The 13,645-nt window shown below is 36.4% G+C and overlaps 1 protein-coding gene across 2 annotated transcripts in view; it reads right to left on the reverse strand.

Annotated features, from left to right (window-relative positions):
- Positions 1-13,645, reverse strand: part of TSPAN7 (tetraspanin 7) — a 159,406-nt gene that overhangs the window by 13,682 nt on the left and 132,079 nt on the right. For both annotated transcript variants that reach the window (XM_087721781.1, XM_087721782.1), the window contains exons 3-5: positions 11,316-11,390; positions 9,058-9,153; positions 2,124-2,279 (exon numbers count right to left, since the gene is read on the reverse strand). In XM_087721781.1, the coding sequence (XP_087577907.1) occupies positions 2,124-2,279; positions 9,058-9,153; positions 11,316-11,390 (327 nt within the window). The remainder of the gene's footprint in view (positions 1-2,123; positions 2,280-9,057; positions 9,154-11,315; positions 11,391-13,645) is intronic.

The following is a 13,645-nucleotide window of genomic DNA, read 5'->3' on the forward strand; positions in this document are numbered from 1 at the left end:
TTCTGAAACTTGCTAAAGATGAAAACTATTGCATCGGTAATAATTAAGCTGCTTGGTAAGTAAATGGAGCATACACACAATCAGATTACTCAGTTCTGGTGCCCTCCAAAATATCCTGTAATTTAAACCAGTTGCCTTCTTGGTAACCAATCCAAGAATTCTGAGTGTGTGAGACAACATAACTGGACATGAAATTAGTCTAATTTATCATGGCATATATCTGTTGCAGTATGCTATATATTGGGCTGCTTTTCAATATGACCTGGAACCTTATAGTTGGTCTAAATGTACCCTAAATGCTGGCTGATACATACTGGCATGAGAAAATCACAAAATCACTGGCATGAGAAAATCACAAATTGCACTTTGATTCAGTGCAATTTGAAGTACTGGTTTTACATGGGTTGGCACTAGGGCACTTGCACAATTTTTTCCTGGAAAATCTTGTGACCCTCACTTCTGCAAAGTGAGGAGAATGGAGGCTCACTCTGCTGTGTTTTTAGTAGGGGTGCCCCTATCCTGAAATTCGATTTCCTCCTATCATTATACTGAAGTGATATAACATGATTAAGATTTATACTGTATTTAATGTATCAACATTCATGCTCTTTTATGAAAGTTTTGTAGAATTCAATAGTCTATATTTTCTGCGTTGATTTGCTCCCTCTAACCTTAGAACTGAATAAAATATATTTTTATGAAACAAACTCTATTTGGCTTTATATATTGTATGTGCCATGAAACAAAGTTTTCTAATATTTAATCATTCCATTTGTTTTCATACACTATAACTGTGATGGTGAACCTATGGCATGCGTGCCATAGGTAGCATGCAGAGCCCTCTCTGCGGGCACACCAGCCGTTGCCCCAGCCCAGCTCCACCACGCATGTGCATGTGACTCCTGCCAGCCAGCTGGTCTTTGGGTCTCTGCCGCGCATGTGCGGGCAGCAGCGCCTTCCCTGATCTCCGCAGATTCTCCCCCAGTGCACCCTACCTTTCTCCTCCATTGATGCCACCTGCACCAACCTGGAAGCCAAAATGGAGTGCAGAGGTGCCACGCGAGGCCCCCTGTGCCTCGTTTTGGGCCTGGAAAGCCTCCTGCACCAACCTGGAAGCCAAAATGGGGCACGAGGGTTGCATGTGCAGGGAGTGCTCGCATTGCATTTTGGGGATTAGGGCACACACACACGCTTTCGGCACTCGGCACCAAAAAGGTTAACCATCACTGCACTATGTTTACAAACCTTGATTTGTGGCAATTTTTGCTATGTTCTTCCTGCAACATGAATTTCATAAAGCTATAAAATATACAGTAATATATCTAATAAAGGATAGGCTCTGATCACTTATTCTGTTTTCTACATTTATTTAGATTGTTAGCACATAACATGTGAAACATGTCCCAAATAATGAATTTTAAAAAGGAGATAGAAACTAATAAAAGACAGCCATAACAACTGTCATAAATAGATTCAAGTAGACTTGCCATTTGCACTAAGCAGCTGCTAATAGATTTGAATCTATTTGTTGAATTCTTTGCTTGAAGCAATAATTATTTTGGGGACGTTTGTAATAATAGGAGTGATGTGGTGGTCTAGTGGTGAAGATGCTCGCCTCCCACTTAGAAGGTTAAGAGTTCAATCCTAGGTAGCAGCCAATGTTTCTCTCTCAGGGTGCCAAAAAAATGTGCTGCAAACTCCGTGTGGTGTCAGGAAGGGCATCTGGAAGTAAACATTCAGCTCTATCAAGTCTCCCCAACTTTATACCAAATTAAGGGATTACAGAGTTGTAAAAAGAAAGGATTTTTAAAAAGTTTATAGCCATAATAGATAAGGAAGTTAGTTCAGAAATCACTGAGAAAGTTTTTTAATGGGGCTATATGGAAAACATATTTTCCTGTTATTAGCTAGAAAACATCACCACCATGATAAGAGCATTAGCAATCTGCAAGAAACATGTTTTGGTACATTTATTTAATTTATTTACTTGATTTACTTTTGCTATTAATAATCAATAGCCAAAGACAGGATCACAAAATAGTGGGCATAAGAGGGATAAGAGAAATACATTTACATATGTATGCATTAAGTATTTTATTCTGAAATACTGAAATGAACCATACCTTCTGGTTTATTTTAGTGGGAGCAATAGTCATGTTACGCAGGTCCATAGAATTACAATCACTTGCATTCATACAACAACTTGGGGGAATTCCATGTTCACTAAAATAAGGGCTAGTATTCCAGTTGGTGTAGTTCTGGACACCACAACATCTCAGCTAATAAGGATGAGAAAAAGGAAGGAAAAATTGTTACAAAATTTGGAAAGATTTTATGCATTTGATTTCAAAACATTCCAAACAAATAAAGAGAGAGAAAAGGAATCTTTCTGAAAACATAGTCAGGGGATTATTATTATAGTAAGACCTCCGGTGGCACAGTGGTTAGAATGCAGTACTGCAGGCTATTTCTGCTGACTACTGGCTGCCTGCAATTTGGCAGTTCGAATCTCACTAGGCTCAAGATTGATTCAGCCTTCCATCCTTCTGAGGTCAATAAAATGAGGACCCAGATCGTTGTGGGCAATATGCTGACTCTGTAAACTGCTTAAAGAGGGCTGTAAAGCACTGTGAAGCAACATATAAATAAGCTGTGGCAAGTGCCATCTATAAAACATTTTGTATAAGTTTGCTTCGTATGCAGTGGATGTTGTCAATTTATAGTTTCTGTCCAACAACTTTTGCTATTTGTTCATTTCTATAGAAGGCCCAAAATTTTTAGCCTATGCTATCATGGTTTCTTTTACTTGGTTTTCTTCCATTCTAATAGTCAATAAAAAATTATAGAATTTTTTAATCAGTTTCTCCTCCGGTCCTATTATGACTTGATCCAATTTTGTTGGTTCTTTATAAAAACCATATGTTTTAACATTTTTATGCATGGTCACCATGCTAAATTTATCTCTTGGCTACTCAATTCCTGTTTGTTTTTCAATTCCCCCTTCTCATTTAAAATATCTTTGTATCTTACAATTTTTCCCATATCCATAACATTTGGGTTTATTAGTGCCTCCATCATGGAAAGCCAGATTGGTATTTTCAAATAGTGTTTTTCCTTTATTTTTGCCAATGCTGAAGGCAGAGCGTTTCTAATGTAATGTCCTTGAAAGTATTTATGTGTTTTGTATTTCTTGTATCATAGAAAGGCATGCCATCCCAGTTCTAAGTCGTGTTCCTTTAGTACAAGTAATCATCTATGTCTCAGAGATATCCATTCCTTCAAGGGCAGCTACTTGATAGTATAATTCCCTATTTGGCAACCCAAAACCTCCTCTATTGGTAGATTCTTGCATTAATTTCACCCTAATTCTTGCCTTTCTACCTTGCCATATAAATTTGGTTACCATTCTATTCAATTCCTCAAATTATTTCCTTTCTAGCTTTATTGGGGTTGTTTGGAACAGGTATGACAGTCTCGGTAAGATATTCATTTTGATAGCAGCTATTCTTCCTAAAACATGATAATTGCATGTTTTCCCACTTTTCCAGATCCAGTTTGATTTGCTGTGTTAATTTTTAAGTATTTGTCTTCTTTTCTTTATTAGTTTAGGTCCCGTTTCTTGCGGTTCCTCTAGGATGAAAACCAAATCTTGGAAAGTTTGTAGTTTGTATTTTTCTTATTTTTATCTCCACGCCTTTTATTTCTATATCTTGACGGATGATTCTATTTAACACTTTCAGAGTCAGAATAAATAATAAGGGGGACAATGGGCATCCTTGTCTTGTGTCTCTTTCAATATTAATATTTTCTGTTATGTTCCCATTCACAAACACTTTTGCTGTCTGTTTAGTGTATATTTCCTTGAACATATTGATAAATTTCACCCTAAATTCCATATTTTTAGTTTCAGTATCATCACCAGTTTACATTGTCAAATGCTTTCTGTGTGTCTAGAAATATCAGTGTCATTTGTTTTTCGGAATGTGCTTCATAATATTCCAATGTGTTCAAAATTCATGTATTATTATTATTATTATTATTATTATTATTATTATTATTATTATTATTATTATTATTATTATTATTATTATTATTGTACAATTGTATCACAGCGGCCAGTTGTTTCGCCGGATTTGGCATTGGTTACCAGTCGGGCCCCACCCAGGGGCCTAGGACGTCGTAACGTATTTTCGTAATATGCGTGCAGATCCAAGCAGTGCGGCTTTTTGCATTTGACTGATGGTGATTTTGTCAATTTTTAACTGTTTTAAATGTAATTCCAGTGCTTTTGGTATAGCACCCAGTGTGCCAATTACCACTGGAATTATCACTGCTGGTTTGTGCCATAGTCGTTGAATTTCGATTTTTAAGTCCTGGTATCTTGCGATTTTTTCATGTTCCTTCTCGGCGACCCTGCTATCACCTGGTATTGCGATGTCTATGATTGTGACCTTATTTTTCTCAACCAGTGTGATGTCTGGTGTATTATGCGCCAGTATTTTGTCGGTTTGTATACGGAAATCCCACAAGATCTTGACCATCTGATTTTCAGTGACTTTTTCAGGCTGATGTTCCCACCAGTTTGTTGCTGTTTTAATATTATAATTTTTGCACAAATTCCAATGGATCATTTGTGCTACTGAATTGTGCCGCAATTTATAATCAGTCTGTGCGATTTTTTTACAGCAGCTGAGTATGTGATCAACAGTTTCATCAGCTTCTTTGCAAAGTCTGCATTTGGCATCATCAGAGGATTTTTCGATTTTGGCCTTAATGGCATTTGTGCGGATAGCTTGTTCTTGCGCAGCCAGGATTAGTGACTCTGTTTCTTTCTTTAATGTACCTGTTGTTAACCATAACCAAGTTTGTTCACTGTCCACTTTATCTTTTATTTTTTCCAGAAATTGGCCATGCAGTGCTTTGTTCTGCCAACTCTCCATTCTTGATTTTATCACATCTTTTCTGTATTCTTGTTTTGTCTGTTGGGCCTTCAGTAGATTTTTGTTCTTTACTTCGATTAATAGATGTTCTTGACTTTCTTTTAAATAATCAGCCAGTGCATGTTTTTCTTCTTCAACTGTTTGTTTCACTTGTAATAATCCTCTGCCACCTGATTTTCGGGGCAGATATAGTCTATCAGTATCACCACGTGGATGTAAACTGTAGTGCATTGTCATTAGTTTCCTGGTTTTTCGGTCCAAAAGGTCCAAATCAGCTTGTGTCCAGTTAACTCTACCAGCTGTGTATCTTATAACTGGTATTGCCCAGGTATTTATGGCCTTGATTGTATTTCCACCGTTCAATTTAGATTTTAAAATTTTCCTAACTCTGTTGGTGTACTCTCTCCTGACAATAGTTTTTACTTCTCCATGCTTGATGTTATCCAACTGCAGAATGCCTAAGTATTTGTAGGCTTCATTTTCTTTGCATTTGTAGGCTTTTCATTTTCTGTGTGTCTAGAAATATCAGTGTCATTTGTTTTTCGGAATGTGCTTCATAATATTCCAATGTGTTCAAAATTCATGTATTATTATTATTATTATTATACAATTGTATCACAGCGGCCAGTTGTTTCGCCGGATTTGGCATTGGTTACTAGTCGGGCCCCACCCAGGGGCCTAGGACGTCGTAATGTATTTTCGTAATATGCGTGCAGATCCAAGCAGTGCGGCTTTTTGCATTTGACTGATGGTGATTTTGTCAATTTTTAACTGTTTTAAATGTAATTCCAGTGCTTTTGGAATAGCACCCAGTGTGCCAATTACCACTGGAATTACCACTGCTGGTTTGTGCCATAGTCGTTGAATTTCGATTTTTAAGTCCTGGTATTTTGCGATTTTTTCATGTTCCACCATTCAATTTAGATTTCAAAATTTTCCTAACTCTGTTGGTGTACTCTCACCTGACAATAGTTTTTAACTTCTCCATGCTTGATGTTATCCAACTGCAGAATGCCTAAGTATTTGTAGGCTTCATTTTCGTTGCATTTAATTAGTTGGCCATTGGGCATTTCAATTCCCTCACATGCAGTGATTTTGCCTCTTTTTATGGATACAGTGGCGCATTTTTCCATGCCAAACTGCATTGAAATATCAGTGCTGAATACTCGGACTGTGTTTGTCAATGATTGGATTTCTATTTCTGATTTTCCATAGAGTTTCAAATCATCCATATATAGTAAATGCGAAATTTTTTCAGCTTCTTTGGCTGTTTGGTAGCCTAATTTCATTTTTTTAAAGATTACTGATAGTGGGATCATTGCGATGACGAAGAGAAGAGGTGAAAGTGAATCACCCTGGAAAATTCCTTGCTTGATATTAACTATTCCATAGATCTCATTCCCTACTGCCAACTCAGTTCTCCATTGTTTCATCGCCTTTTCAGTAAAGGATGTAATATTTTTGCTAATGCCAGTTGTTTCTAAGCATTTTATGATCCAACTATGTGGCAGTGAGTCAATTATTATTATTATACAATTGTATCACAGCGGCCAGTTGTTTCGCCGGATTTGGCATTGGTTACTAGTCGGGCCCCACCCAGGGGCCTAGGACGTCGTAACATATTATTATTATTATTATTATTATTATTATTATTATTATTATTATTATTAATGTTGTTTTTAATTTGTCTATTCAGCAGGAAACCATTCTGGTCTACATGTATTCCTGATTCCTTCAGGAATCTTTTCAATCTTTCAGCTATTATTGATGTATAGATTTTATAGTCCACATTTAGAAGTGAGATAGGTCTATACTTTTTAATCTGTGATAAGTCTGCATCGTCTTTTGGTATGAGAGTGATGGATCTTCTTTTGGTATGAGGATCTTCCATCCAGGATTTTGATATTTTAGTTCTAGCAAGACTTCATTGTAAACTTCCAGCAGTAATAGTCCCAAGGAATCTTGAGTTGTTTATAGAATACTGCTGGTAAGCTGTTTGGTCCTGGTGTTTTATTATTCTTCTGTCTCTTAATTGCCTTTTTTAATTCAAACATTATTATCCTTTCATTTAATGTAGATCTTATTTCTTCAGGGACTTTAGGTAATCTGGCATCTTCTAAGTATCATTTTATTTTATCCTCTGATAGTTCCTCTTGGTCTTACAGATTTTCATAGTAGTTCTGAATTATTATTATTTTGCTGCCATTTTGATGTTGTAATGTACTTTTCTTGTCTATCAAGCTTTTTATCTGTTTTTTTCTTCTTTTTCTTCTTTTAATTTATACGCCAACCATAATTTATACGCCAACCATCAATGTCGACTGGCGACTACACGGAGGAGAGCCTTTTCTGTTGCAGCTCCGACCCTGTGGAACGACCTCCCCGTCGAGATCCGTACCCTCACCACCATCCAGACCTTCCGCGCAGCCCTCAAGACCTGGCTCTCCCACCAGGCCTGGGGATAGGTTCCCAATTTACCCGCCCGAGTGTTGACTGTCGAATGAAAGTTGTGTTTTATTATTTTCTTCTATTCGCACACTGTTTGTCTCTTGATATTGCACCCCCTTCCCTGTGATTGTAAGCCGCCCTGAGTCCCCTCAGGGAAAAGGGCGGCCTATAAATCTTAATAAAATGCCTAAAAAAAATAATGCCTTTCTTCCATTGGCATTTTCGAAAAAGTTTTGTTTTATACTCTTAATTTTGCCTGCTAATTCTTCTTTTTCGAGTAGGGTCAGTTTGTGTTTTATTCTTTCCATTTGGGTTTTATGTTTCTTTTCTTATGGCTTTTTCTGCAATTCCAGTTCTACTGGATTTGCAGTTCTATAATTCTGTTGTACTCTCCCTCCAAAGTTTTTTGGTGTTGCTTCTTTTCTCTATTTTTCCTTCCTATATAAGAAATAACTAGCTCTTGGATATATGTCTTTGCTGTGTCCCATATGTTTTGTAATGAGGTCTCTTCCTTTCTATTTTCTTTGAAAAAGAATGTCATTTCTTTTTCTATTGTTTGTATGAATTCCTTGTCTTTTAATATGGATTGATTCAACATCCATCTCACTTTTTTCTTATATCCTTTCCATTTAATCCTGATATATTTGGTTCTATTTCTATTTCCTGTATATTAATATTAGTTCTAGTGTTATCCACCAGTTTAAAGAAAGACTCTGGTAGGGTTTTCCTTGCCTTTTTATTTATTTTACTGCTTCTGTAATCTAGCTTTACATCTGTGATTGCATGAAAGTCTCCTATTAGACAAATGTTTTCATAATCCAGTTCTGCAATTTTCTTCTGGAGTTTCCCATAAAAATTATTTTGCTTGTTGTTTGCATATATTACTGTCAAGAGTACCTGTTTGTGGTTTATTGTTACTTCCACCATTAATATTCTCCCTTCTTCATCTGCATTTATAGATTTGGCTTTTATTGTTCCTTTGCTGTATAAGACACCCCCCCCCATTTCTTTTGTTGGCCAGCGACAAATATAGCTTCCCAATTTTGGGGTACTCAAAGAGTTTATTATACTGTCTTTTGATGTGTACTTCTTGTGAGCAAATTATGTCTAGGTCCATTTTTTGCAGTTTCGTGAAGAGTTTTCTAAAGCAAGTACCCAAAAGAGGTAGAGACCTGCAGAAGCAATATCAATTTCTGACAGGACAGTTGATCAAACACCAAGTAAACTTTAGATGGCTGATACCAGAGGGAATTTTGGTTACCTGGAATGATAGAAGACTTAGACTGGACTCTCTAGATAGTGGATATAGCTATTACTTTAAGTTACAGGAGCAACAAAAAAAGAAGACAGGAAGGAGAAAATAGAAGACAAGAGGAATTAATGATAGATGAAACTATGACTAAACAACAAGAAGGAAGTGAAGTGAACAAAAGAGACGAGCAGAACGAGAAGGAGTAAGAACAAAGGAGCAGAGAGAAACAAGAACAACTAGAATGGCAAAACCCACTTATAAGTGACATAATAAAAGAAGAAGCAAAACCTACTATCAATTAACATAAGTTGATTAAATTCTCCCATGAAGAGGATAAGACTCTTTACGCTTTACAACAACTACACTTTTATACTGCAATCCAAACACTGATTTTCAGTTCAGCAGCTCTAAACTTACACTCTGTTGTACATCATCCACTGCACGGCTCTTCTCATCATTTCCATTGTAATTCTGGATGGCTTCAGTGTATGTCCTAAGGAAAGTGTCCTTGATCTAAAAGGAAATTGAGACAATGGGATAAACTGCATGAAGCAACAGTCCAATTAACTTTTCAGTGAGTTTTCTCCTGCCCAGCCCCAATAGTGAGGAAACATGATTTTTAGATGAAAAGTCAAAAATATATTTCTCATGTCATTCCTCTTGAAAAAACATTAAAGATTAATGGAAGAGATCAATGAACATTCAATAGTTTCCTATTTTGGTGCAACCACAGAGAAATAAAAATTAAATATCACGTTTGGTACTATGAGAGCCAAAATCCTGACTGATAAAGGGAGAATCAATTATTTAAAAAGAATGAGGCTGCCATGCCTTAAAAAAAAACAGCAGGTCCACCCTCCTCTTCTTTGACCTCTTCACTGTGATGGCATCAAAAAGAATATTCCTGTCCTGATTGATGATATAGAGAAGCCCTTTATGAAAATCAGAATTCTTGTGTGGCAACCCTAACCATTTTGCCCTAATAAATGTTACAGCTTCTAAGATACTTGTCCTTTGTATTAATCATTTCCAGTCCTGCAAGGGCCAAGAAGTCAGGAATGGAATGGAGTGAAGAGGAGAGGACTATGTTAGAAAATAAAATTTAGAAATATTAAAATGCTTATTTATTTGACTTCAAGGATCTCCTAAAAGACCATCTTTTGAGAACTGTTGATCTAAGTTTCTTAGAAAAACTGAGAAGTTTTCTGGATTACTGATTATTAGCCTGGAACAGTATATATTTGGCCAAAAACAGAATCTTACTTCCTGAGTATTGTTTGTGTTTCTTTGTTAACTTAGGAGAAGACTTGGCTGTTTTAAAGAACTGCAGATGTTATGCTCCCACGTTTCAAAATACCTTTTCTGGATATTAAGTCCTTCAAATCTGAAAATGTCAGTGGTTGGTTCTTTAACTGCTTCTAAAAAGCAAACATTTCAGGAACCAAACAAAAATGTTGGGTCTTTTTAGAAGCATAAACCATATTCTATATTAATTTTAACTGTTATTTTCTAATTAGAAATGATAATGTGTTTCTAAACAGAAGTCCCAGGTCCTATATCACTAAAGCGTTCCTTAATTTGACATAACATTTAAAGAAAATAGAAAGAAAACCAAAACAGGTTTTCAGGATCAACAATAGCTTTTCAGATTCCCACCTTTATTATAATCAGATCATTTTGTCAAATAGTCTTCATTCAGCTTATGAAAAATATCCCACAATATATATAGAATGGTGCAAGACACATCTGCCTTGGACTAAAATTATCTACTAATTTCATCAATCTAAATAAATTTTATTCCTATTTCTAGGTATATTGTTATAATAGAATGCAAGAAAGAAATTATTATAGTGTAGGAAAGAAATACAATTTTCAAACCAACAACAGAACTATTTTAGTTACTGAATTTTTCGGAGTATAAGATGCACCAGAGTATAAGACACACCAAGGTTTTGAAGAGGCAAATAAAAAAAAAAGTTTTTGCATTCTGCCAATCTCCCAAAAACGGACTGTTTTTTGCAAAAATGCCCCCTTTTTTCCCAAAAAAGGCCATGAATAGCCCTTAGGAAGCTTGTAGAGTGCTCTGGGGGGTGGGCAAAAATGAGCAAAAAATGGCCCATGTTTTGCAAAAAAGGGCCCATTTTTTTGTGAAAAAAAAGAGGGCATGGATAGCCTTTAGGAAGCATATAGAGTGCTCCTGGGGGCTGAGGCAAAATTGAGCAAAAAATTGCCCATTGTTTGCTAATTTCTGCCCTCCCCAGCCCCCAGGAGCTCTCTGAAAACCTCCTAAAAGCTATGCACGGCCATTTTGGTGAAGAGGCGGGGTTTCGGAAGGCAAAAAATGCTGTATTCAGTGTATAAGATGCACCCAGATTTTCAGCCTCTTTTTTGAGAGAAAAAGGTGTATCTTATACTCTGAAAAATATGGTAGGTCTTGCAAATCCACTCTGAGTTACATAAATACCTGTTCAGTGGAAGTAGCAAAAGAAAATCTGTACAATTAAGAAATTTAACTAAGGCCAGTATATAATAGCAAAAGCCTGTACATCCTTTACCTATTGAAGAAACACCCAGAATATACAGAGTTGTTGAATTTATTTAAATTATAAAACCCAGTATTCTAAAAAGTTTCAGCCTTTGTTGTCATCAACTATTAACAAGGAAGTTAGACTCACCTCATGACGAAATACAAATCCTGAAATGCCAGCCACTAACTCAGCCAGGAAGACCAGAGATAGAAACATAGCATACTGAAAAAGAAGAGAGAGAGAGGGGGGTGGAAACATCCACAGGTATAGAACAGATTACTCACACTGACAGCATTTCCACCCCATAAATGTTTATTACTGGAGAAAAAAACAGTAATTCTAAAATGCTGTTCTTATTTTCCCTTTGAAACCTTAGGTGTACACAATCAGCACCATATGAAAAAGTAGCAAACTAGGATCCCTCAGGGTATGAGGCTACCATTTTTTCTTAAATTTACTCATTCAGTTGCAAGAAATTAAAAACAGATATGAGAAACCTAGGGAGGGGGGGGAGGGAGGGATCCGTCCTCTGGGTCTTTTTTAAAGAACTGCAACAAGGATATTATATCTGGTAAAAGAAAGATATTCATGTGATGGGATGTGCTTCCTACTCAACAGGAAGACTTTTCTAGGATCCTTTATATACTATTGCTGAGAAAAGCAGCATGTCAATTAATTGCTGAGAAAAGCAGCATGTCAATGAAGAAGGTGCACGGCTGCTTCCCTGGGTGGCCTTTTTCATAAAAGAAAGGAAAAGGGCTGGTGAAAGGGTACTTTCTTTCCTGAGGAAATAAACAGCTCAGTAATGTTGACACTGGTGGCTTTATTATTTTTTTCCTGCTGGGCTAACCAACCATAAAAATACTGGAAATGGAATGGAATGGCAGCATGTTGAACTGCTTAGTCAAGAAGAGAAAAAGTAGTTCTAACATTTTTGGACTAGTCTAGAGCCAACTAAGAAGCTACTGATAACTCAATCCTCCTATATCTATCCCAGTCCCTTTCAAAGTCATGGGACTCCTTGTATGTATCTAAAAAGCACTCCAATAGTGTAGTCATATAAGTTGTTAATTTCAAATTTCACAAGAAGATTGTGAGATCATAGCTTGGATACAGTCAAGTCAAGGAATTAAAGCAATTCTTTCTCTTATTCTGTATTCATTCTGGTCATATGAGTAGATACTAAATGTGCAATGTTAATGCATACTAATAAATAAAAATGTTATACAGGAATACAAAATCTGTGACATTCCAGTATGTCTTGTTTTCTAACCTATGACCATTGGGTTGGAGACAATTTTTTCTGATTTTGATGGGATTTGGCTCAACATTCATTCCTAATGGAATTTAAAAGCAAGTCTCCTCACCTATAAAAAGGCAAGGGCAATGAACAACTGCCACTTGCCTAACATTAACAATACTGCCATCTGGGTATTTTATTACTTCGTTATTTCTGAAGTCTTTATTGTTCTATACTATATTTCTAACTGATATTTAATTCTTGTGAAGAAAGTTTCTTCTAAACACACACACATACACACACAATGGGACATACAAGAGTCTCATTAACTCTTGAGGGTCAATATTGACCACTTTGGTGAGCCTGATCTAGAAGGATACAGTATTAAAGGAATCATGATTTAAGTGGGGTTTTCAATTGCACAGAAAAACTATCTGGCTTGAACAATTGGGCAAAAAACAAATCCTGAATTAAATACTTACTTTTATTCAAAAGTATTTAAAAATTAGAGGTATATATTTTAGATGGCTAAAACCATAGTTCCATTACAAATCAGTGGTATCTGCCTTCCATGTGGCTGTAGTCTCCAAGGTCCCATAGAGGCAACTTGACCAGGGATTTCTGCAGTGTTTCCTCCAGCAACAGCTACCAGCTGACTCTGATTCTCAGCTCATTCAAGGAGGCTAGTTGGGAGTTGCTGCCAGAGAAAACTGTGCCAACATGCACTCATTGATCTCTTCTCTGTTGATTTCAGGACTGCAGCCAAACCATTTATTATCAAAGTAAGCTGCTATCACAATGACATGGATTTGGATATGCCTGTAGTATTCTTCCACTCCCCTCCTCCCACCAAGATTCATATTAATTACTTTTTTCCATAACTGTGATGGGAAACCTATATAAAAATGTATAGAGGGACTATAACTATATATATAGTACAACTATAATTGGGATCAGAATTTCTGCCATTAAGCGATGCAGTTATTAAGTGAATCACACCCAATTTTATGACATTGTTGACATAGTCATTAAGTGAATCCAGCTTCCTTTATTGACTTCCCTTATTGGAAGACAGCTGGGAAGGTGGCAAATAGCAATCATGTGACCGTGGGATACTAAAACCTTATATATGCATGATGGTTGCCAAATGCCTGAATTTTCATAATCTCATCATGAAATTAACACCCTTATTTTCAAATCAAGAAATTTGTTGGGTTATATATTAATAATAAATATG

Source organism: Thamnophis sirtalis, unplaced genomic scaffold (assembly GCF_051295495.1).
Source record: "Thamnophis sirtalis isolate CommonGarterSnake01/CBP01778 unplaced genomic scaffold, rThaSir2_p1.2 scaffold_8, whole genome shotgun sequence".
Lineage (NCBI taxonomy): Eukaryota > Metazoa > Chordata > Lepidosauria > Squamata > Natricidae > Thamnophis > Thamnophis sirtalis.